At 47.0% G+C, this 24,067-nt stretch overlaps 12 protein-coding genes across 12 annotated transcripts; 7 read left to right on the top strand and 5 right to left on the bottom strand.

Annotated features, from left to right (window-relative positions):
* Nucleotides 1-173: 173 nt before the first annotated feature.
* ATNIH1004_009279 (uncharacterized protein) lies at nucleotides 174-615 on the bottom strand (the record flags this gene model as incomplete). The annotated part of the gene is made up of 2 exons (XM_033573877.1): nucleotides 174-218; nucleotides 271-615. 2 exons carry the CDS (start codon nucleotides 613-615, stop codon nucleotides 174-176), a joined length of 390 nt encoding a protein of 129 aa, XP_033424429.1.
* Nucleotides 616-3,145: 2,530 nt separating this feature from the next.
* On the top strand, nucleotides 3,146-5,104 carry ATNIH1004_009278 (uncharacterized protein; the record flags this gene model as incomplete). The annotated part of the gene is made up of 1 exon (XM_033573876.1): nucleotides 3,146-5,104. One exon carries the CDS (start codon nucleotides 3,146-3,148, stop codon nucleotides 5,102-5,104), a length of 1,959 nt encoding a protein of 652 aa, XP_033424428.1.
* Nucleotides 5,105-5,975: 871 nt separating this feature from the next.
* ATNIH1004_009277 (uncharacterized protein) lies at nucleotides 5,976-7,367 on the bottom strand (the record flags this gene model as incomplete). The annotated part of the gene is made up of 1 exon (XM_033573875.1): nucleotides 5,976-7,367. One exon carries the CDS (start codon nucleotides 7,365-7,367, stop codon nucleotides 5,976-5,978), a length of 1,392 nt encoding a protein of 463 aa, XP_033424427.1.
* A 432-nt stretch (nucleotides 7,368-7,799) lies between these two features.
* Nucleotides 7,800-10,622, bottom strand: ATNIH1004_009276 (uncharacterized protein; the record flags this gene model as incomplete). Its single annotated transcript, XM_033573874.1, has 2 exons — nucleotides 7,800-9,431; nucleotides 9,906-10,622. The coding sequence occupies 2 exons, from the start codon at nucleotides 10,620-10,622 to the stop codon at nucleotides 7,800-7,802; spliced, it is 2,349 nt and encodes a 782-aa protein (XP_033424426.1).
* A 200-nt stretch (nucleotides 10,623-10,822) lies between these two features.
* Nucleotides 10,823-11,806, top strand: ATNIH1004_009275 (uncharacterized protein; the record flags this gene model as incomplete). Its single annotated transcript, XM_033573873.1, has 2 exons — nucleotides 10,823-11,221; nucleotides 11,273-11,806. 2 exons carry the CDS (start codon nucleotides 10,823-10,825, stop codon nucleotides 11,804-11,806), a joined length of 933 nt encoding a protein of 310 aa, XP_033424425.1.
* A 153-nt stretch (nucleotides 11,807-11,959) lies between these two features.
* Nucleotides 11,960-12,928, top strand: ATNIH1004_009274 (uncharacterized protein; the record flags this gene model as incomplete). The annotated part of the gene is made up of 1 exon (XM_033573872.1): nucleotides 11,960-12,928. One exon carries the CDS (start codon nucleotides 11,960-11,962, stop codon nucleotides 12,926-12,928), a length of 969 nt encoding a protein of 322 aa, XP_033424424.1.
* Nucleotides 12,929-13,229: 301 nt separating this feature from the next.
* On the bottom strand, nucleotides 13,230-13,599 carry ATNIH1004_009273 (uncharacterized protein; the record flags this gene model as incomplete). Its single annotated transcript, XM_033573871.1, has 2 exons — nucleotides 13,230-13,535; nucleotides 13,588-13,599. 2 exons carry the CDS (start codon nucleotides 13,597-13,599, stop codon nucleotides 13,230-13,232), a joined length of 318 nt encoding a protein of 105 aa, XP_033424423.1.
* Nucleotides 13,600-14,389: 790 nt separating this feature from the next.
* ATNIH1004_009272 (uncharacterized protein) lies at nucleotides 14,390-14,930 on the top strand (the record flags this gene model as incomplete). The annotated part of the gene is made up of 3 exons (XM_033573870.1): nucleotides 14,390-14,730; nucleotides 14,785-14,802; nucleotides 14,852-14,930. 3 exons carry the CDS (start codon nucleotides 14,390-14,392, stop codon nucleotides 14,928-14,930), a joined length of 438 nt encoding a protein of 145 aa, XP_033424422.1.
* Nucleotides 14,931-15,275: 345 nt separating this feature from the next.
* ATNIH1004_009271 (uncharacterized protein) lies at nucleotides 15,276-15,604 on the top strand (the record flags this gene model as incomplete). The annotated part of the gene is made up of 2 exons (XM_033573869.1): nucleotides 15,276-15,350; nucleotides 15,401-15,604. The coding sequence occupies 2 exons, from the start codon at nucleotides 15,276-15,278 to the stop codon at nucleotides 15,602-15,604; spliced, it is 279 nt and encodes a 92-aa protein (XP_033424421.1).
* Nucleotides 15,605-15,767: 163 nt separating this feature from the next.
* ATNIH1004_009270 (patatin-like phospholipase family protein) lies at nucleotides 15,768-18,859 on the top strand (the record flags this gene model as incomplete). The annotated part of the gene is made up of 7 exons (XM_033573868.1): nucleotides 15,768-16,063; nucleotides 16,132-16,784; nucleotides 16,829-16,907; nucleotides 17,162-17,373; nucleotides 17,425-17,851; nucleotides 17,899-17,925; nucleotides 17,971-18,859. The coding sequence occupies 7 exons, from the start codon at nucleotides 15,768-15,770 to the stop codon at nucleotides 18,857-18,859; spliced, it is 2,583 nt and encodes an 860-aa protein (XP_033424420.1).
* A 405-nt stretch (nucleotides 18,860-19,264) lies between these two features.
* Nucleotides 19,265-20,554, top strand: ATNIH1004_009269 (uncharacterized protein; the record flags this gene model as incomplete). The annotated part of the gene is made up of 5 exons (XM_033573867.1): nucleotides 19,265-19,478; nucleotides 19,554-20,083; nucleotides 20,140-20,242; nucleotides 20,291-20,499; nucleotides 20,546-20,554. The coding sequence occupies 5 exons, from the start codon at nucleotides 19,265-19,267 to the stop codon at nucleotides 20,552-20,554; spliced, it is 1,065 nt and encodes a 354-aa protein (XP_033424419.1).
* A 178-nt stretch (nucleotides 20,555-20,732) lies between these two features.
* ATNIH1004_009268 (uncharacterized protein) lies at nucleotides 20,733-23,220 on the bottom strand (the record flags this gene model as incomplete). Its single annotated transcript, XM_033573866.1, has 4 exons — nucleotides 20,733-20,817; nucleotides 20,871-22,399; nucleotides 22,453-22,745; nucleotides 22,791-23,220. The coding sequence occupies 4 exons, from the start codon at nucleotides 23,218-23,220 to the stop codon at nucleotides 20,733-20,735; spliced, it is 2,337 nt and encodes a 778-aa protein (XP_033424418.1).
* Nucleotides 23,221-24,067: the final 847 nt, after the last annotated feature.

Raw genomic sequence — 24,067 nt, 5'->3', positions numbered from 1 at the left:
GATAGTCCAATAATGATTGAGACGTTTATATAAACAGTGAGGAATGCCAGCACGGCTACAGGAACCCAAACTTAACTGTGCCTAATAGTCCGGTAAATAACTTCCTCACACCTTAGCATGTTCCTCCGGCAAATGCTACCAAGGTATTACTCCTGCTCCCAGATAGAATGATGTCAATGCTCAATGAATCTCTCCATAGGTTGGCCAATATGTAAGGTCTGTTTGTATATTAGTTCATGGAATATTTGTCCTAGAAAGGATAATACAAACATCGACGATTGCTTTCCAGCCTGTGGTCATAAGGTGTGCAATGAAATCACCCTCAACATGGGATGATAAGAATTCGTAAACCGCCTTTTCGTTCCATCCCTTTTCCTGTCCTAGCCAGAGCTCTGGTTTTTTCTTGCGAATTCGTGCCAGTTTACTTGTAACTGCATCCGTGGTTCTCTCAAGCTGAAGTGCAGCGACTGATACTCCGGGGATTGTGCCTTCCTGGATTCCTCGCACTTCGGCCATCTTGCTTGTGAGGTACTTGGCAATTGTTGCATGCCCAACTCCCCGCATATCGAGAATGGTAGCGATGGCAGTCTCCTCCATAGTCCAAATAATTGTCATTATCGCTAATATAGAATGTTTGGGGATTCTTAAAAAACCTGACTAGCCAGCCTCGTTTTGTACTCGTGGTCTCGTGCTGAAGGTACTTTTGGTTACTCACATGCCGCCAATAAGATCCCTGTTTTGGCCATCTTAGACTCATGATGGATGCGCCCATATCACAACATTGATTATCACCACAGCCTATCAGCTTGTGTTATTCTAGAGTAGGCAAGGCCGGACCATGTACGGCCCATTCATCCTGCTTCGCGAAGGTGGACCGAATTGTGGCCGGTCTATGGCTCTACCATGGACTAGTCTACTTGCCAGGCATTACGCATCTCCACAAATAGTATTGCACCAAGAGGAGTTTCTATCTTTACACATTTGTTGTTGTCCTAGGGACTGGCTTGCCTGTCCCGGGCTTAACGCCCACGAGCTATCCGTCCTATCCGTTCTTAAAATAACAACGACCCAGCCTATGCAGCAATGTCCCTCCTCCTTCCACAGACCCAAAAAGGAAAACAGAAGAAAGAAAAAGAAAAAGAAAACACTCAGTGTTACACCCTTTTTCGTTTCCGTGAACTCAAACCTCTTTTTCCATCCTGCGTGGAGGCTTCTGATCTCCCTTTAGTCACCAAGACGTTCAATTCACGAAGATAATCTTCAATCTTATCATAGATCCAAGTGTTATTCACGTCACTCGGCGGGGAGCCATTTAGCAGAGCCTTCACAGGCTTATCCAGCATCCTGTAAAACTTAACTGTTTCCGGATACTGCTCAGCAATGTGGCTAAGTAAACCTAAAAGGTCTTTTATGGGAGTAGTCGAGTGTCTGGTTTTTGTTATTAGAAGTAATCATAGGAGGTACAGTATAGGAGCATACATAATCGAGCTGAATCGTCTTCCACCTAGCATTATAACTCCGAATGAGAGCTTTTCAGCTGTGATTGACCATCGTCGGCCATAATTTAGCTGCTTTCTGAACTTCGATTTGCGCCTGGTCTGGGTTTTCTGCTCTAACGTTTCCCAGTCGGGGCAAAGTCTCTTCATCAGGACATTTGAATTAAAGTCATGCTCGTAGCTCTTTGAAAGCTTGCTATATAGAAGTTATGGAAGCAGAAAACCCATTTCCAGTTGAGTGTGTCCCACATATTCGCGATCTCTTAGTTCAGTCACATACTTTGTGACCTTCACTAGACGTTGGAGGGCTGAATCGAGGAGCGTTGGAAAATATGGATTAAAAGAGACCCTGTAAAGCACATATTAGTGACAGTATGTGCAATCTCGGTTGCTGAGATAAAATACATGCGAGATCGGTTCAAAACAATGAGGTCACGAGTATAGGATTGCTTTCGTACAGAAAGTGAAATTATCTCGGGCCATTGATGAGGGAACCTCGTTTTATACAAAATGCCAGCGGAAGTACAATGCCGGATATGGAGTACCCCAACGTTCCAACGGCTTCATGCTTATGGACATAATGGCAACCTTACCACTGAAAAGTATGCGAAATGGGAGGAACAATTGCCCAAGTTGAGGCGCTTGACAGAAGAATGGGATTCCCGGCGGAATTGCCAAGCAGTTACTGGACTAGCATGGGTTGCTATATAGGTTGTAAATGGGATTCGAAATATTATGAAAGAAATATCGCGTTGATAGTAGGCATGGTATCCCTGCTCTCTAGATAGCCGTACCAGCTGTGATGGCTTGGCTCTTGTGCCTTTTTATATGGTCAAGTGGTTTTATCTCTACTAGCGCAGAGTCAACCAAGCCATCACAATTCTGCTGGCTTCTATTACAGCATAGTAGTAGTTGTATGGTACTTAAAATAGCCTTTTTTTTAAAACTCTAACCTTGTAATTATTTTTCAGCTCCGAGATTCTGGATGTAGCAAAAATGGATCTGAGCCCGACTGCTTCTAAGCATCCTTGGATTCCTGTCTAGACTTGTTAACCCGCGAGTTGGACCGGGCTTCCTGGGCCGGGCCTAACAATTCTAGCGGCCACAACCATTTTTGTCACCTCCAGAATCTCGTAGCCGAAAAACAGTCAGTGGCTAAATAAGGTTAAACCACCGCTTACGGCAAGCCATTAAGGCCACTCCGCTAGTGCGGTTTTCTTGCTGTTATCCATGGGTAACCGTGGTTAAACCGCAAACCTGCGGTTGTGGTTGTGGTTTTCAAAGTGATATCTAAAACCGTAAATTTGTGGTTGTGGCTTTGACTATGATACCCAAAATCGCGGTTTTGCCGCAGTTTAAACACAAAGATGACGCGTTGATTCATTTTCATGATCTTATTAAGTGTATCGTTATCCTATCTATGGGTGTTCTATATATTATCTTGATCTATTCGAAGAAGAAGAGATCAAGGATTAGTTTTTAATATATCTTGAAAAAGATATAGTGATTTTTCTTCTACTATCTTACCTAGCTGACCGGTTGATTTACCCGGATAAGTAGATTCATCACACCATACGAGGTGAGGTTGGTTGAGTACTGTACCAGCTACCTATATGCGCAAACGCCTTACTAGGCTCAACAATCTAATTATGGAACGACCTATGTGCCCACCTGCCAATTGGGAAGGAATGTACCCCCTAGCTAATGAGCAAGCGATCGGACAGTGGGCGTATAAAATTTGTCAGAACACATTAAGTGCGGTGGGCGCTCTAACAGTGGGAGGTAAAGTTGCTGTTGAAGGGGGGGAGGACGACTCAAACTACTGCCTTGACGGCCCCGGTGGGCGAGTGAGTGCCAACGATGGCCTTATAGAAGCAGTTATTGTCGGCTTACGTGCAGATTTGGAAGCAGTTGGGCAGTCCGCGCGATGGGAGCGTATCGCCACGAACCTCATGATATCCCACATGGCTGGATATACCACCCGCGATCTCCTCTCCGCAAACATAAACAAGCGAGACAACTGGACAACAGATTTGGTTTTGGCGGATATACACAGGCAGCACTGCAAGCCGATTGCAAAGAAATCACCGCCCGCACTCGAACCCAATTGGACTCGTGAGGCACTTACAGCGGTCGGGATCCAAAATCACGCAGTCTTAACCCCCACTATATTCAGTGTATGGCTCTGGTGGACACATGCCATAGGAGCACTGGATCCGGATGCCTTGGACCTGACTACTACTGCCCTGAGTGAGATGGTGGCGCTTGACGACTGGGGGCTGGGTCGAGGTGGCTGGTCTATTGCTGACCAGGGGAGACTTTTTCTTGCGTGTGCGCAGATCAACCGGTGCCTCACCTTCGTGCACGCCTTGCGCGGTGACATTGAACGCGCAAGCATGCATCTCGCGGGGAACACATACTGTTCCCTAAACGTGAAAGTTGAACAGCTGTTAAAGTTGCTCAGAATGCAGAGGACTGATATTGACGGCGGACGTGTAGCTGCTGAGGCTGACAATGGATTCTACTACCGAATTGAGTGTGCTACTGTTTGCACTTTGGGGACCCGCCTGTTTTGTGCCACAACTAACACCATTGCTGCTATACCCACAAATTGGAATGACCTGGTCGACCTAGCAACAGACTACTGGGCGAAGGAACCCCGTAATGCTGTATGGAATACCGTTGTCTATCACGGAATTACTCTTGAGGCAGCAGCAAACCTGGTTTTCTCCACTGCGGTTGAAGTCGGAGAGTGCTCAATGAGGTCTCGCGACTCAGGGGGAATCTCGCATGTCTTCGTGAGCATTTATCCATGGCATGTACTTTGTCTACGATACAATGTGCTTAGGCGGTACATCGATTCTGCAGTAATACCGAAGTCCCAATTTCCAACACTCTCACACATTCTTGAACCGGACTCCGCGGGCTCAGAAGCCAGAAACCAAGGAGCTGTGACAGGTACAATGCTCAGCGCAAGATGTGCTGGCTGTTGCATTAACGACTACCGCGAGTTGTATGACAACTGTGGGTCATGCCAAAAGGGCGACTCATTGGTTAGAAACGGTCAAACTACCCAGCCAGGGATACGTTCAGAGCTATCGCAGCCATGCAGCACTATACACTACCCGGAGTGTCCTGCGCCGAAAACATACGCCTACATTGAGTACTCAGCAGGTCCCCAGGGAATGGAGAGGATATCCAAGTCCGCCAAGGTTAATAGATGCTCGGGCAGCTGCTTGAACCCTGAGCACTACGCTGTGGCCGAAATCAGTGTACGTGGGGATGTTGCGGCAATGACTAGATTACACTGGCTAGTTTTGGAGCCTATGCGGCTGCGCAAGACACTAAAGACAGCGATTAGTAACGCAGATAGCACCAACACAGCAACATACTCAGTCCAACAGCAACTCGAGGGGATAATATTAGAAGACGCGAAACTTATGGGAACAAATCAATTTAAACCGTGCACACTTTACACGTTCACGACTTACGCCGCCCATTACATACACCCCTCAATACCAATGGGAGCAGCAATGGCAGCGATTTTAGAAGTCATATCTGGTCAACGACCCCCCCCGGACGGTGGCGATAAGGAGCTGCCTCTGTAAGGGCGGCCAATACAAGGGGTCCTGCTCGGAGGGTAATAAGGTTTTGATATCATCCCGAAACAGGTCTTCATGGGTGAAGGATAGACGAGCTGAAAAGAACCACGGCTCTTGGAGTTTTTGGATTGACCCGCCAGGGAAATCAGGTGTATTTGGACTGGGAACTGTCCGTTTATGCCCTTCCGTTGGTATTGCCCGATTGCCTCGGTTCTTCTGGCAGACTGCGGTGAATCTGGATACTCTGATAGGTTTTCGATATCCAGTATTCCTGAGTGCGACATTGCTACCAAGGCTGCAAGGGCAGCTACTCTTTCTAGCGTCTGCATGTCGAGCACCATCTTGTAAGAAAGTTCAGAGTATGGAGCTGAAGTAACAGATCTTTAACAATGGTTACCAGTGTGTTGGCATCTGGGAGCGTAACTCCATATAGTGGTATGAAGTGCGTACAAAAATCGGAAAACAAAAGTCGTAAAATGGAAAGCTATAGTGTCAACATGCTAATTTCTTCATTTCTAAAAATATCCAGTATATCGTGGGCGCTAGGTAATGGTGGCGCTACGAGTAAGGTGTCCCAATGGCTTGCCGTAGTAAGGGGAGGTCAAATCCATCCTAGTATTGAAATATATAAGGGAAAATTCGACCGGCTATTTAAGGAGATATCAATAGCAATTAAATATGAACAATTACTAAACTGTACTAGATTTATAACAACAGAAGCAAGAAGAGCATTACAACAAGAAAGACGAAAAGAAAGTAAACAAATACCAAGGTAAACCAAGCGCGATCAATATCAATTTATTCGTATTTTTATACACCTCCATGGTGTGTATTTTTGCTTCTTACTCTGGAAACAGCTATTTTCGTCTGTAGCCCATTATTGGTCGTCTTCCCATCCAACTCGCCGGGACGCGCTACGCCTTGGTTGGTCCTGCACAATCCCAAGGAGTTTGGTCTGTTCACGGGAGGTAGTATACCGAGAGCCTGGAGAGACTTGGGACTGAGGTAGGGTTATCTTGTTGCTCCTCCCGTTTCTCAGATTTGGTGACAGTAGCTTGCTAATTTGCTTTGACTGCACCTTGGTGTTTGATTCCCTCTCTGGGGAGGGAAGGACCTCGTCAAGAAAGGGGTTTGGCTTCTTTATCCTCCTTCCCTCTCGTGAGTTCCTTGTTCGCATGCGGGATGATTCCAAGTCTCCCCCGGTGGGGATATCTCTTCCCTGGAGATCCGATGGCGATACAACCAGGTAGCTTGGTCTTTGTCCAGTTAGTGACTCTCTGTAGTCTCCGTCCTGTGAGGTTGCCAGACGATACAATAGAAGGTCGACTTGGAAATTCGTCAATTCGTGCATGATGCACTTGAAACCCGAGCGGCTCTCCCAGGTCCACACTCCATCAAACCATTGCACCCAAACGTATGTCTCCGGGTATGAAGTGACTTTACCCGGATGTAGAGACAAAGTCGGGTCTAGCTCATGCTTTGGGTCTACTTTCCATGCCACAAGACCGATACCTTCGACCAGCCTTGAGTCGTAGTTTATTTCATCGTTGAGGATCTGCTGGGCGCGAGAATTGAGCTCAACGCTCATATTATCGTCAACATGAGTGGGAAGAGTCATTGATTGAATCACACGCGCTATCTTTTTTCCATGATATTGGTTGCCGATGATCTGAGAATATCCAGACCGGTCGTCCCCTGACCAACCCAAGACAGGGCCAGATATAAAGGGGATCCCGTACGCCTTTTCTGCTTCACGCCGTATATCATCCAACGGCACTGCGCTTTGCCAGTTTGAGACATTTTCATCAAACAGCTCGTCCAAATCTGACACTTCTGACTCGTAATCTTCTGGGGTGCCGTTAGATGACACTTGCTGGCCGTCTTGCGACTCTGGATAATTTCCGTCCATTCTCTGGAGGGCTTCGCAATATTCGGTGAACTGCTCTAGCTCAATGTTCCAATCCTCTGGCCAACGGAACTCTTGGATCGCATTTCGCAAGGTTTCCTGCAATTCCAGGAATCTTTCTTCATCGGATCCCGCGTCGACTGTGGCTGCCTCTTGGAGCTGGTCGCCAAGAGATATAAAGAGCTCAACATTAATTAGGCCCTCATTTGGTCTGCACTTCGCTTGAATATTCTTTGTTTTTATTTGCGTATTCAGTCCTTTGAGTTGTTTAATGACATGGCTGGGTCTCTCACCCGGCAGACTCCAGAGCAGCGACGCAATCAAAGGCGTTGCGGTCTCGTATTCTTCGCTGTAAATTGACATGTCGGGGTTATTTGATCAGAAGGCCTCGCATATGTTAAGACTGGAAGGAAGAGCGGTGTTTATAAGTCCTGGAGTTCGTCTAGCATGCTCAATGCTACAAAGCTGCATTTGGTACTTCTGCTGTTATGATGTTGTACTTTGACAAAAGCTTCTTTTGACACCCCGGTCATCCGCTACCTAATTGGGGGCGGTGCGTTCCTTGTGCATATTCCTATCCGGCTTCAATGCCGAACCTATCTCCCAGCCCCGTGAACCTTGCATGTACTATTATAAAATATTTTAGTCGGGATCTTAGTATTTTCGGATAAAGCACATATTTATTGGCAATTTTATTATACTTAGGCTAAATACAAATAACATGGCCTTCCAACTCGAGCCCGCAAAACATTCTAGACCTCCTGAATTCGACGTCCCGTCTAAACAGACCTGCTGTTAGACCCTCTTGTATTTTCTAAGGGGGATTTGAGACTCTCCCTGTGATGCTACCTTTCTACTATCCGGCGTCTTCCCTCGGTATCTAACACCTGTGATATGCTGGGACGTAGCGGGGCGCCTGTTATCCGTATTCCTTCCTGTAGTGCGACTCCCATTGAGGGGAGGCTCTCTATGGCGCGCTGTGCCTGGGCCTTGCCTTTCCGGAACGGGAGATTCCCTTGGAGGAGCGGAGCCACGGATACTATTAAATCTTTGCCTTTCCGAAGACATATCCCGGTTCCTAGCTGATGATTCAGGGTCTGGCCTTCGATTTGCAGGATACCTTTGTGGCTCTCGACGTGCATTATTAGGAGCACTTTGACGAGATGTCTCTGGTGGATCATTCTGGTTTCTAGTGGATGATGGGCGGTATGGCATTTGAATTGCAGGATTTCTTTGCGGCGTGCGAGGGACATTGACAGGAGGGGCACTCCGACGCTCCAGCGGATTATTGCGGTTCCTAGCGGATGGTCCAAGGTATGATGTTTGGCTTGCAGGATCTCTTTGCGGTGTGTGAGGGATATTGACAGGAGGGGCACTCCGACGCTCCAGCGGATTATTGCGGTTCCTAGCTGGTGGTCCATGGTATGATGCTTGGTTTGCAGGGTCTCTTTGCGGTGTGTGAGGGATATTGGTAGGAGGAGCACTCCGACGTTCCAGCGGATTGTTGCGGTTCCTAGCTGGTGGTCCATGGTATGATGTTTGGTTTGCAGGGTGTCTTTGCGATGTGTGAGGTATATTAGCAGGAGGAGCACTCCGACGCGATGTCTCCAGCGGACTATTGCGGTTCCTAGCTGATGATGCACGGTATGGCATTTGGTTTGCAGGATTTCTTTGAGGTGTTCGACGTGCATTAGCAGGGGGGGCACTCCGACGCACCGTTTCCGTAAACCTTCGTCCTTCCTGAGGCGGATTATTCAAATATCTGTCTGCTAGCGAGTCCTCCTCTTGGGTGTGGGCAATATTTGAGTGTCTGCCACGGATTGGTTCCGGCTCTCGAAGATTCCTATCGCCCAGGAATTGAGCAGATAGATTTGGGGGTTGGTCGGGTTCATTAGGGTTCCTGTAAGTCCCTCTGTTCCGCACTAGAGGTTCAGCTGTCTCCCAGTGAGTGGGATCATCTTGAAGTGGGTCGTCACTAGCGATGCGAGGCCCAGGAATATCCCGTGAAGAATGTGGTGGGCGGAAAGCTGTATCCTCTTCACTCTCCACGTCCTCAACTTCTTCAGCTTCCTCTTCCTCTATTTGTACTACCCGCTTATTTTTCCTTGCACGTGGTTGCAACCAATATGCCCCTCCAAAGGCATTCACATTCCTCCAGTGTTTGTTTGACATCGGCCCACCGTCTGGAAATTCAGGTCGCTGGCCAGTCAAGGCCTCCTGGAAATCTGCCTCTAGAGAGATTGCCTTTCGATATATCAAGATATCGACTTTATAAGGATCATCTCCGTACACGAAACGCAAGCCATCCCTGGACTCCCAACTCCAAGTGTTATCGGCCCAACGTACTTGGATATAGGTTTCTGGATACCAAGCTTTTTTAGACGGCCGTAAAATGCTGGTTGGATCCATTTCATATCCACTCTCGACCTTCCAAGCAATCAGTCCAAGTCCTTGGATATGGTCCCTATTCCTGTACTCTTTATATTTAAATTCTTTGTCTTCATATATTGGTTTTCGGGCCCTAGACTTCTCAGAAATATGTGGCGCATCCTCGGGAATACGACGCCGCCCTCCGGCTTCGAGACGCGCGATTTGACAGCCATCACATTCGTACCCAACAATTACTGAATAGAATCCTTTCCCTCGAAGGCGGTAAGCCAATATTTGTCAAATAATATGGCCGTTGGTGGACCAGAATCATGTGACTGGATCGGGGTAAAACCCCCGTGGAGCACACAACAAAATAATCAATCAAGAATAACCAAGAAGAATAATCAAGAAGAGCCCAACCAGCTCAATTCATTCAAATAAGACCTTTTCACCAATCGTACTCTATTTCCTCTTCGGGATTAGCCGTATATCTGACAATATTTCGCCTCTACTCATTAGTGATCCCCAAACCTCCTGTGTATCTTGAAGAAGATCGTCCAAAGAAACGTAATTCCTCTCCCAGGCGTCTTGGCCTTCAGGCGTTGAGTCTTGAGAGACGTCTCCAGTAGTTTGTTCAGAACGGCCATCGCTGCTGTAGTTTTCTTGCGATACAGGGTCAGGCTCTTCAGTCTCATAATGGCCGTCTCCTTCTTGCTCATATTCCTCTTCAACAAAGGCGTCCCCAGGCAGCCCGGTTGGAGCATACGCATTTTCAAGCTCTTCACGACGATCAGTGTCATTTTGTCCAGCATCTTCGTACTCCTGCCGGTCATTCAATGGAGGGCTTGGCTGGGCTTGGTGCACATATGACTCGTGAGCCCGGCAGAAATCTTCAAATCTATAATCATTGACCGAAAAAACATCTGGAAAACCACTCGACTCGAAGTAGTCGTTGTATTCATCACGTATTTCCTGGTACTCTGAATTATCCTGACTGACAAGGTACACGATTGCCGCATTCGATAGCTTTTCGTTTAAGTCGTTATATTTATCGGCATTAAGTTTGCCTCTAGATAGGGGCTTTCTATGTTCTCTGTTGAGCTTCTCAATTTCTGCGTTAATCGGACGTAGTTTACGGTGAGCTCGATTTCTTTGCACTTCGTCCCCCCATATAATTGTTTCAACCAGGGGCCATGCTTCCTCATATACTCCATGGTATATGTCATCCAATTTTGGTGAGGACGCCATTCTGCGCTGCTTCCGATAAAATGATCAGAGAACAAAATATGGAGTAGGATTCGAGCGCCGAGCGGCTTTTATAGGGGTAGCACCCGACTTGTAGCGTAAAGTAACATCCTCACATTTTGACAAATGTAGAAATTACGAAAATTTGTTCATTTATAAATGGTAGCCGATCCCTTGGAGTAAGCGCCTACTGTACAACCAATATGTCCACAAACATACCAAGGTATTTCCCTCCCCCGCGAGGCTACCGCACTCGCTGGGACGGACCCACTGGATTTACTAGACGCGATAAAGAGGAGGGTCCATACGGGATATTTATCGAGACTGACATGAGCGATGCTGCGATTCCCCTTTCTGAGTATGATGATATCTCTCCCATTGTATCCCTATGGGAAAGTGCCAACCGTGACATCCATTCTCTCCTGTGGGGTGACCAGCCCGAGCGCGAGGTGGCCGCGATGAGATTGAGAGACCTTAATTTGGACATACGGGCGGTCACGGGATTCTTCGGATTAGGGATAATTGAAATACAGAATTGGTACAACGCTGGGCAAGAGCTGTTCAAGGCAGTAAGAGATTTTCATATGTATGGTTCAACCGCAGTAGGTCCTCTTTATCATATTTCTAGCTGCGAGAAAACTGAGTGAAACTAGCGGTTTGAGGATGTTCGAGATTTTATCTGGGAGCGGATTCAAATTATGCATTATCCAACAGAATGGAGAGTGAAATTTGATGATTTTGCATGGAAAATTGACAGCTGTGCTGGATATGTTGCAAAGATTCGAGAAACTCAGCCGGTGGATACCGATGACAGCGTATTTAACGAATGGCTGTTAGAAAACCTCCCACAGCCAAATATTCCTCCACCTTCATATGAGCACAGCCAGATGGTAGACGTTCAAGGCCCTGCGGCACTGAGGTCCCAGACTGACGAGCAAAATCGGGGCTCGGCCACGGCAGCATCCCAGGTGGTAGCGAATACTGGCAACTCTAGGGAGGCTATTAATAGACGGCCCGTCCGTCAAAGGTCCTCTCGTCGGGTAGTTACCCGCCAAACGCAACCGATTCCCGCGACAGCACGCCCAGTGCCCAGTCTTAGAAGATCCGCCCCTTCTCGCCGACCTGAGATAAACCCTCGTGGCGCAGGATCCAGAAGGAGGGCAGATGAGAGGAATCAACCCTCGTAGTGTGAAAGGAGCAAATGTGAATGGGATATTTGGAAATTTTTAAAAACCCTAGTCTCTGTTAGCGCTTTTGAGCAAATGTCATTTTCTACTGTATACATAAATCAAAGGCTCCTTCTAGACCGAAAAGGCAAAGTAGTCAGTGGTCCGACCACAATGTCTTTAAACATTCCAAGATACCTCTATCCTCTGAAGGGCATAAGGAAAAGCGAGGTAGGACCGGGTGGGTATTCAACACGACGCAACAAGGAGGATAGCCCTTATGGGATTTTTATTCAGTACATAGACGAGGAAGCATTCCCGTGGGAGTTTGAGTTTGACTGTGAGAAAGGATTGGAATATGAATCTCTCTGGAAGCGGGCAGAGGGTCCTCTGCACGCCCTATTGTGGGAAAGTGATAACGCGCGTGAGCGGGCAAGGAGGTCTCTGGAGACACTGAATGATGAGATACGAGAAATTGGTCCAGTACCCCAAGAAGGGCTACTTGAGATCAGGAACTGGTACAATGCTGGGCTGCAGCTGGAGAAAGCTGTGAGGGACTTTCACATCTATAGCTCCACTGCGCGGTTCGAGGATGTTCGTGATTTTATCTGGGAGCGTATCATCACCATGAACTACCCGCACCAGTGGCGGGTTAAAAGAGAAGACTTTCTACACCGCATTGAAGCTACCGCCCAAAACTTTGCACGCCAGCAGGGTGATTTAGATACTGAAGATGCCATATTTCAAGAGTGGCAGCTGGAAAATCCTCCCGAGCGTCCTGGCTCCAGTCCTCTGCCTTCATATCACACCAACAACCCCAATACAGAAGCTAGTCAGTCAGGGTCAGATCGGAGGCCAACACCAGTTAGTAGCACGCCAGAGATACTAATGAGGGAGGCGGGTGGACATCGCCGAAGAGAGGGGCCTGGTTCAAGGGTCTCTCCCAGTGCAGCGCTTCGACGCCCCGCTCCCCGGTTAAGAGGACGGGTTGCTACACGGCCGACACAGTCCCCACATTACGTTCGACGCGTTCCATTTGAGAGGAGACAGAGGCCCCAGAGGCCTCAGCAAGGTGCCGAGACACGCCAGGATGACTATCCGGAGGAATCTCCTCGTATGCGACGTTGGCTGAATTTGAGATAAGAGCGGTTTAAGGCATATAATGACAATGGCTAGCCCCATGCCTTTATTTTCTGACTCGATTTCCAAGGTGCACAGTATACTTTTTAATACTGGAGCCTGTAAATAAGAACCATAGCATTTGAGAAATACGCCCTGGAGGGCAGAGTACTCAGTTCTACATATAGCTTGCGAATCAGATGAAAGCAATAAGAATGGATTCAAGCAATGCCTAGCCAACTTGGCACCAGGGTTACTCCCAGATCATTATCAATCCAGTCTTGCAGTACATGTATAGTAAATGAGGTCATGAACTGAATAGCATCTATTTCAGCTCCTCCACCCGTGCGCCTTCGATATTTGGGGTTTGATGCTGCTCATGGCAATGATGGCACTGCAGGACAGCGAGCTCATGTTTGAGGCGCTGGTTCTCGGCAGAGAGCGCGGTATGGGCTCGGTAAAGCTTGTCATAAAGACGATGAAGAGAGTTATAGGAACTACGCTCTTCATGGTTCCGTCTACCCGCATTTGAGAGTGACTGTTCGAGTTTTTCGATGTGCTGTAAATGGTGCTGCTCGCGCGAGAAGAGGTGGCGAACCAGGGCCCAGGTATTAATCGCGTCAGCGGGGTTCTAAAGTACATATTAGTCAGATAGGTTGGAACAGCTTCTCCAAGAGTCATACCTGGGCAGACATTCTCACTGCACTTTTAATAAGGCTCTTTTGGTGTTAAGTTGGAAAGAAGATATTTCACATTCTACAAAGCGGATTAAGTCTTATTATATGTACTTGACGGCGCTTGCGCGACATGGTTGACTATAATTAGGTTCTATCATCCACAAATGTTTCATTAATTGGTTATCCCCACTTTCCCTACGCTACTTGCACCTGGCCACTCAACGCTCTTACTCCGTTGATACTTGATGCTGTCATGCAAATTAGAGCTGTTCTAAATTAGTTCGGGAAGAGTGTCATACTGTAAGTAAAAAATCCCTTTGAAGCTGCCGCCATTTATTTTCAAGCGCAGATCGAGTTCGTTGACGATCTGGTGGCATGTTCCAATTATATTGCCTCTCAATTTCATTCCAAGTGAGGCCTAAGTCTTTAAGCTGGATCAACAGTAGCTCCTCGCTAGGATAATACGTTTTGTTGTGGCCAGAGGCGACGGAGTTGGATTCGTCCGAGGACATAGTGATCAACTGTAGTAGTGAATTCGTGGGCGTCTCGGGACGGGATACTGAAAATAGATTAACAAAACAGGCCAGAAGTATGAAAGCTCGTGGGCGTTGCGCACACTCTCTGTACCTAAATAAAAATAAATTCGTGGGCGTCTCGGGACGGGATACTGAAAATAGATTAACAAAATAGGACAGAAGAAAAAAAACCAGTGAGCGTCGTGCACACTCTCTGTACCTAAACAAAAATAAATTCGTGGGCGTCTCGCACGCTTTATATACCTGCAGTTGAAAATTGATTCGCCGCATCGATGGGCATGCTGTGGACCCGGCCGGCCCAGATGGCTATAAAGGGAGCCATTTCCCCTCAGATGGCACAGCTAAGCATATCCAAATCCAGAATCAATCTGACCATGGAGGACCTATCAATGGACGAACTTCTCAATTGGGGTACTGGGGAATTGACGGAATTTCCCGATTTCGACTTTTTTGATTCTGTTATCTCCCTCGACAACCAGAGCCAATTTCTGGAAGACGTGCCAGAGCTCACCCCCGATCACCAGCCTGCGGCGCAGGACACGATCGACGCCATCAATGCCATGAACAGACTAGTTGGTGAATTATCCAGCCGAGTCACGGCCCTTGAGGACCAGTAAGATCTCTCAAGCACCTATGTGATAGGAGATGAACGCTAAAGGATGTCTAGGCTTCAATCCGAGCACAGGTAAGAAACATTAGAACGAATGAGGTCAGCGGGGCTAATGGCCAACCAGAAAGCGGGAGGCCCTGGAACATTATATTGAAGAATTACAGGCATTCTTGGGACAGTTCAGCTTTGCCGTTCAGAAATAATAGTTAATAGTGCCAGGACATGTGATTGTTGGGTAGTAGGCGTTTCCATCCTGAGTCTTCCGTGATGTTGCTAGGATTTTGATTAGCTGTGAATTTAAACTTCCTGGTCCTTGCGTCTAGTAACCAATTAAATTTAACTGTCACCCACCTTTGTTAAGAGCCGCGCCACGGAGCTAAGGTAGAATTGTCCAATACCGGTAAGGCCAAAACGAGTCATGAGTGATCCACCGGATATATCCCGTCAGCAAAAGTACGATCCCTGTGCGCCCGACAATTTCACTGCGGCAACTGCCTAATTTCCTTTTTTTCCCCTCTCATCCACACACTCTCATATAGTACACTACAATGTCTACCTCTACAAGTAAAGGCAGCCCCGCAGATAGCCCTTGTGAAAGCGGTAGTATTTTTACAAACAAAATAGTTAGACCATCTGGCCGGTTTTTGGTCGCCCACAGCTGACATTATCCTAGGAGTTGCAAGAGAAGCTCTCGTCCATTGAAGAGAAAATACGACAGCATATTGAGGCTCTGAAATATCTTGCTCAGTCGCGCTCCATGATCAACCAGTTAATAGATAAGCTGGCAAAGAAAACCGAAGACCTTGCAGCCATGAATCGGGAACTAGAGAAATACGTTAAGAGAATGTCGGAGGCCGTGAGCGGTAAAACAGAATAACCTTTTAATATTGTCCTTGCCAACAAATATAAATAGTAAACTTCGTTTTCAGTTGCATCTATGCACATTTTTACATTATTACACCGGTAACTTCTGCTCCCTTTTATTTATAACCCCCTCCTCGCCCCAGTTGTGTCATATCGAGGGAGTCAACAATATTATCATGGCTTCTTGTGAGCACGTCGTGTGCCTACGCCACGTAGAAAACGAACGGACAGGTGAGATTATACTCGAGGACACCGGTCGGCTCTGGCGCGTGATTCAAGAGCTGCCAAATCCCTCCACTCAAACACCCCAGCTGGCGCTATTCATCGGTACTAATGCCAAGGATACTGCCCTGAAAAACATTTTCCCGCAGAACAATATTAGCCGACGAGGGGAGAAGGGGAATATCAACCTTCGCCTTCAAACGGATTCAATAAATCATGACGCCCCATTGTTCTTCGCCGATAGTAGCCCGTTCGTAAAAAAAATCCAAGCGAACGCAGCCATGTCCTTTGTCACGAAACGATTTCACACCCTGCAAGCTGGAAGCCTAGTCTGTATACAGTCATTGATATTCTCTACGCAAGACTGTTATTCCTGTTCAGTGATGTTATCTGTGTTTTTGCAGATGACTTCTCCAGCGTCCAAGCCGTTCTTCTACGTTTGATGACATGGGCGGAGATTGGAAGCGCAATGCCAATCCTGCCAGAACTACGCCCTCGGTTACTCGTTGTAGTCTCAGAAGACGGTCCGCATGATGCTTCACAGTATGAGGAACTCCAAAATATGCTTCAGTCTTATACCATACAATTGAAAAATACCTTCTCCGCGGTTAAGATCTTTCAGCTTGCAGGCACGTACCTGTCTCCATTGGCACGATATCAAAGACTTCAACTTGAAATTCGGAGCCAAACTCAGCAGATGTTTGATATACGACAACGAACCCACATGCTTCTGTCTGCCTTACATTTTGCATCCCTTTTTGTGAAGGCGGTCGAGCAGACAGCCCAAAGTACTTCTCAAGATTTTAACTTTATCACCGTATCTCGCATCCGCAACGAAGTGGGCAGTGACTACCTAGAGCACTTACAGACGTTTCTCGAGCTCGCTCGCCGTCATAAGACCCCGTATGATAGCGTCGCCTCGTTCATTGCCTCAAGTATTATAATGGACGCATATCCACCTCGGATGCACCGTCAGTACCCCCTCTGGCTTTTGCAGCTAAGCTAATCTCTCCAGGCTTTCCAATTGAGCATGTGTTCAATGTGCTATATCGTGAACACTGTTACAGGGCGCTAGAGACGTCCTACAATGACATGTTTGCACGCCATTTGTGTGGGGAAATTGAACGCCACTGCATTCACCTATTTGATCGTCTACAAGGGGGGGATTCATCTCCTCAAGTAGACTACATTGGGGTAATATTAGACACCTTGATCTATCCATACCCTTATATAAGAGCAACACAACTTGTCTATATTGTCTCCGCCGATTGCCTGAACACCACTTAAGCTGTGGACACTGCGTTTGTAACGAATGCATATTGATTTTTGGGGCTGAAAATTCGGGGAGGGAAAAGCGGATCAAGCTGCAATGTATCCTTGACGATCATGGTAAGCTCACAGTTGACCTCAAACCCAAAACCGCCGGTATCAGGGCTATTGGTGTGGATGGTGGTGGCTCTCGGGGTGCGACATCTCTCGAATTCTTGGAAGGACTACAGAAACTTCTTCACCATTTGCCGCTGCATGAAATGGTGGATATTTCTTGCGGCAGCAGTTCAGGTAAAAGGCCCCTTTCATCTCTCACAAAGCTGTTGATGCTTATTTTCCTAGGTGGCATGATTGTACTCGCAAAATTTCACTTGCAATTGCCAGTAGAACGGTGCATTAAAGTGTTTGAATCCTTTGCCATTCGCTGTTTTAAGCGCTCCAAGTCCTTATTGGGATTCATCAAATCTGCCTTGAACTACGTCGTCACAGATGCGATTTACGACGAGACTCTGATTGAGAGTTTGATGAAAGAAATTTATGGGTCCAGCTCTACATTCTTTGGTCACGCTTCCAATACTGTCCCAGGAACTCGAGTTGCAGTCACTGCAATGACCCATGGTAGCCTTCGAACAATTTTTACTAATTACAATGCCTCAGCCAAGATACACCAGGATAGCGTTGGTAGTTCCCTCACCCCTCGATTCCAAGACACAGGCTATATTGCAATTCGACCAAAGGAAATTAACGAAGAGCCCTTAATATGGGAGGTGTAAGTAATATCTGTATCCTGCTATGCAAGCAAGTCTGACTGATCAGAGCCCGAGCTACTTCAGCTGCTCCAGTGTAAGCTGCACCCATTCATGGTTTTAGTAATGCTAATATGGCCAGATTTTTCAAACCAGTTAAGATGAACACCGGGGACTTCTGGGATGGTGCTCTTGGGTTCCCTAATCCAACTGAGCTGGCGAGTTGGGAAGCTTACAGACTGTGGCCTGAGAGCGTTGTGGATGTGGCGATCTCACTCGGGACCGGAGAAGAACCAAAACCTCCAAGATCAACGAATTCACGCTCTCGCCTCCTAGATGCTTTTAACCTCCTATTAGATGGACAGCTACAATATATGAACATGAAAGGTGCTAGCTCAGATCAGGAGCTACTACGGCTGAACTCACGATTGGCGCGGGCCATCCGGCTTGACGACGCTGAGAGTATCCAAGAACAGAGACATTACATGCACCACTATCCACCCACACGTCAGAACCTGATTGAAGCTGCAACTGCTTTGCTGGTGTCTAATTTTTATTTCCAGCTTGATCGTCCGGTCATGTACAACTTGGGGGTTTACTATTGCGAAGGGTCGATCCACTGTCGTGGAGATTATCACCAGGTAGCCCATGCCTTGTCCGAGCTTTACTCCCCGCAAATAGAATTCTTAACGAATACGGAAATTCTTTCAATATGTGATTTAGGACAAGATATCTGCGCAGTATGTCATCGATATCGGAAAGAGGTAAGCTTTACGGTGCGGCATCCCACTGATTCGATCACCATCTCCATGCGCATAGACAGCCGTGTCACTCGGAAAATCAGCGGATTCCCCCGAAGCATGTCCTGGTTTCAGCAGCATCAAGGATTTAATAATCATTTTGGCACCTCCAGCCATGATGCTCCCGGGGAAATTCGCTGTCTTGGTTGTACTAAACACAGTGACTTGGGAGCACAGAAGCGAAAGGGGAATCCCTCTCTGTATAGATATCCAAAACGGATAAAACACTAGACGTGTTTTTCTTTTACTTGACAGATTAGATGAAGACCAGAGGAAAACCCCGCTGTATTGCTTTTATTTTTATTTTTATTATTTTTTTTATTCAACCCGTTAAAACCCAAGGCGCTTCTGCAGGGAATATTGTTCAGCTGACCGAGGATCATCGATCAAGGATGGCTGCATGATCGGACTAGTTAGCGGGTACATTGCGAAACGCCCACGAGAATTACAGTTCCTTTCTTTATTTAGAAATCCGAATTGCTAGAAGTTGACAATTTACATGTGTTCAAAATAGTATTCTATTTCCTAAAGTTCCTATATATAAGATATCTCCTATCTCATCCCTATTTCCCTGACGTGAAAGCTATTATAAGTAGTGCGACAGAAGTTCTACGGAAAGCACTCGTGGCAATAAAAATGGATCTCTCCGCAGAGATGTTAGTTGACTTGGACAGGCATGAGAACCTTGTCAGCCCTACCAGTGAACTTCTCCAGGCAGAGAGGCCTGATTCCACCTGCACTAATTTTCCAAACAGCTTTGGTTCTACCGACCATGCTGACAATTTCGGCCAAGGAAGACCAGATTCTACCTGTACTACTTTTCCAAACAACTTTGAATTCAACCCTGCCGGTGAGCATATCCTGAAAGAAACTGCCCAAATTCCACCTAGACCAGTGAAGTAAATCTGAACTTCCCAACCAACAGAGAGGCCCGACACCAGTACCAGCGCTCCAACAGGAGACCTAGCTGTCACCGCCACTGATATCACTCACCGCAAAACGAGTGCGGCTGTTGTACCAGCGGATAGATACTCTGAAGCTGCCGGGGCCCCAGACAGTCGGCGCGCTAAACTGAAGCGACGATTACCTATCCCTGTGAGACCACTGTCCAATGAACAAAATCTTAACCTAAAAAGACGAGCATCTCTTTGCGAGGAGGGTTCTCCTTGGTTGAAATACAAGAAATGCATGGAAGGCGCACCTGGGAAGACATGTCTAGCTTATGAAGTTAGATCGCCGGGTACAGTAGTGGCCATCAAACAATACAAAGATGCTCAGACCAGCCAAACACGGGTCCTTACTAAACCGTCGCACACAAATATTGTCAAAATATTGCACATATTTATAGAGCAAAAAACGGTTTATTTCGCCTATGAACGGATGGAAGTTACGCTGCAACATTTGTACTCTGTTGTGTCTCTGCAGGAACTAGAAATATCGTATACCTGTAAGGAGGTGGGACAATGTTTCTATCGCACGCTTTGACATACTCCACGCTAATATTTTAGCAGATCTTGCACGGTCTTTGGTACATCCACGAGCAACTTGGTATCTGCCACACCAGAATCCAGAGTGACAATATTTTTATCAGCGCACAGGGAGTTGTCAAGATTGGTACAAGATATTATTCAGTATATGGGACAGTGCTGACCCATTTTATAGCTGACATAGGCGCATGCATGTTAGACCGTCAGCGGGGTTCTAAGGAAATGGACATCAAAGCTGTGGGCAAGGTGCTGACGGAGCTAATGGAGCCGGGGACGAGGTATTCTACCGGAAGTATCAATCTCCTAGAGCCCGAGAAGTGGAGCCAAGAGATTCGAGATTTCCGAAGGCAAACAGATAATTCCTCTATTCTAGAACTTTTGCAGGTAAGTCTAGTAACCAGCATCCACAAGTAACCGCTCATACTAACAGGCGCCATAGCATCCCTTTCTAATAAGTGCGGCGAATTCTAACTCTGGAGTGCTCGTTGTCTCTGTTTTACGGGCAAAGGGGCTTGTGCTGCATAGTTACGAGTAATATCTGAACTGGCAGTGGAGATGGAGAGAAATTAGGGTCCTATTAATATAATCTTCAATTTGCTTCTACATTTGAAATTCGATCAATGAATTTGTAAGGGTCCCGGCCTATCAAGTGTCGTAATGGTTCCCCCAGGTCCGACAGCCTTGGTCTTGGCCCAACCAACACTAACCGGTCCCGGCACGCTGCAACCCAAAGGGAGCTCCATGGCTCGACATACACCCTACGGTCCTCACGAATAAGGACGAATCGCTGCTCCTGGTTTGCTAAATTGCCAGTGAATTTTTCAAATACCGACCGTTGTTGAGGGCTTGTAGAGAATTTCGCGTACTCTTTTCTCTCCCAGGCATAAACGACTATCAGCCCGTCCTCGGACAAGATCTGCTTCACCGTACTTGATGGTCGTCGACTCTCGACAGCGTGAAACTCGTTCATTGCAGTATCATGAGGGTCCCAAGCCCAATCCGATAAATTATCCAGATCATATGTTTCTGGTCTCACTGCCGCAGCGCTAGATCCAGTAGAAATGGAAGCGGTTACAAATGATGGGGATGCCTGTTCGGCCCGAATACCCGACTCAACGAGAGAACCAAGTCCATCTTCACCTCGCGGTAAATATTCATCTGTCGAGCTATATTCAGTGTTCTGATCAGGCTCCCATTCACCCGCTAGTAGATGATCGTTCACCCTGGCAGTGTTACTGGAGCCGCGGTCTTCCGTCACCGGTTCACCCGATAATGGTGGCAGATCATACTCCCCGAAGTAAGAAACAAATATGTCACGTTGGATTGCAAGAGACGTTGCATATGCCTGTGGAACCGGGTTATAATTGTACATGACGTCAATATATAAAAATTTTCGATCGCTCTCATAATGCTTGGATGATGGTCGGCTACAGCGGAATTTTTTGGAAAGGTTTTCAAGGTTAGTAGTAAACCTTGGCCGCCCATGAGCTGCTCGCAGTCTCGCCATAGCAGGTAAATTCTCTCCAATGTAGCTAGTGAGGTCTTCAGCCTTTTTTGTGTCCACAACATACCACGTTGGCGGGCGGACCTGCTGGAGAAAGTCTCGAGCAACTGCATGATCTTGATTTGGCGCAGCCCAGTCCCGGATTTCCTTTACTTGGGGTGTATCAAAGCCAAGTTCATAGGCGAGCTTAGCCAGCTTGAATAAACTTTCCGACTCAGTGCCATGACGGCCCGGTTTAAGTTTCCTCACATCGCGGTACGGTGCGAGATTACTAAGAACAGGAAAGTCACGCATGACAGCCAGAAAGAGTTGGCGGTACCCAATATTGGGGTTAATGCTTGAGCTGCCAAAATGATGGTTAAAGCTAGCCTCCTCCGTTTGGATGCGACATAATCCAGGATGTTGGTTTATTCCTTTGTAGCTGTGCAGAAACCCGCTGGAGACTGTTCGTTTGGATGTGTGAGGTAGGAGCTTTCGTAGTGCAATAGAACAGGCTTCAAAATAGATAAAGTCCCTCGTGAACGTGTGGAGAGACAGGATTCTTCCACTTGTACGCAGGATCCTATTCAAAATGACTTGACGATCACTCGGAGATTCAAGGGTAGGGAAGATTTTCCTACGCTCCATCATTTCCTCAATAAGAGCCCTGTCATGGAGAGAGCACTCCGGCATGAGTGTCTCGAGTAGGGTCACGGTGTTAGGGTCTAGAATTTCTGGTGAATAACCTCCTAGAATGTTGTCGCATTGCCTGTAGAGGCGCTCCAAGTAACGAGTCAGTTCCTAGAGGATATTTAGAAGGCCGACCACTGCTTGGAAGTAGAAGAATAGCATACCTCTGGGCATAATACTGAGAGCCAGCGACCCAGGTATGAGAGTTTAAGGGATTTCCAGAGCCCTACAAATGGCAGTAAGTTATCCAAGCCTCGCTTAATCCGCTTAAAATCTTTCTCCATCCGTGCCAAATCTCGCCGACTGCCTTCACTAAGATGGGCTCTCCACTTTATCTCTGAGTCCACATTGCCATTTCTCTGGTGATATCTGATGTTCCGATAAATATCGCCGTCGCAGTATGTGTGGGCGTTAGGGTGTTCCTCTTCAATAAACTCCTGTGTACGTGGAGGGAGATCTGTGGTTTGTTAGCCTGTTCAGCCTTCTTAGCAGGCTTTCTTACCATCACTGTATAGGTGAGCTATCCACCATTTGTCCCAGAGGAAGCGTTCTGCCGCTAACAGCCGATGTTTGCCATGAAGAACTGGGAGCTTAACATTCTCAGGGAGATCTAGCATATGAGGTTCTCCAGGTTCAAACAGGTCAGTCTCACTCAAGCTCTGTCTGCTTAAAGATTGTTGCAGAATTTCATCACTAATTAGCACCTTTACAAAGTTATCCGGATTAAGGCGGAGGCAGCCCTCTGATTCAAATGTGTTTACGAGAGCTTTGATATGGCTTTCGCGAATCGTTCGAACGTCTGGAATATTCCTGTTAAAAGCAAAATGCTGTAGGCGAATTTTTGCTGCTCCTCTGTAACTGTTCACTTTCTCTGCAGATATCTCCTGGTCAAGCCCAAGTTCTTGCCAGGCATGCTCCTCGCTAGCTGGCATGGTCAAATTGGGAGCCTATATGAAGGGCGTGTAAAACAGTCGAGTTGCGTGAATAAGCGTTTAATATTCGAAGGGCATAAATGTATGCGTTAATAATATTAAAGGTACTTAATATTTGAAGGGTGGTAAAAATATGTGTCAATAATAATAATAGTGTTTAAAATTCGAGGGGCCATAAAAGTATGCGTCGATAATCTTATAGCTGGCTTAATATTCTTGCTGCTCGAATATTAAACGGCTATAAGATTAAGACAGTTTAATGTTAGGGGTGCGGGAAGATTATAAGCATTAAAAATTAAACCAGCGGGAATATTATCGCCTCGCAAATATTAAAATTGTCTAATATTCCCGCTACTCTAATATTAGAAATACGATAATATTCTGGACGTCCGGTGTTATCATAGGCTTAAGACCGACGACGACCAGCTCATTCAGACCCCCCCGGTCATTGGGCGGTTGGTGCAGCGAGCTGATTGGCACGCATCGGTTGTAACGCCGCCGATCGCCACGAACTTAGATATCCCCAGAGGTTCTTTTGTCACTACGCTATGCTCCTTTGCTCCAACCGGCCGGCTATCTACTTCAGTAGGCTTTGACTTGGAAAGCTGACCAGTCGCTCGTGATGGGGTGACCAAAAACTTGTTCTAACAGTCATCCCTAGGTCCCCACACCTGTATCAGGGCGCCACCATGCTTATCATGGATTCGAATCCCGAATTAGCTCCGTGGGACCGCGTGGCACGAAGGTGGGGTGCGGCCGCCCTCTATTGGGCTAGTGTCACATTAAGGTTGCAGGATCGACGATCAGGCCTCTGGTGTTGCACTTGCATATCTGCGTTGGAAAGAAA

This window comes from Aspergillus tanneri (genome assembly GCF_003426965.1).
Source record: "Aspergillus tanneri strain NIH1004 chromosome Unknown AapTan_6_pilon_pilon_pilon, whole genome shotgun sequence".
NCBI lineage: Eukaryota > Fungi > Ascomycota > Eurotiomycetes > Eurotiales > Aspergillaceae > Aspergillus > Aspergillus tanneri.
This window is presented reverse-complemented; position numbering and strand designations above follow the sequence as displayed.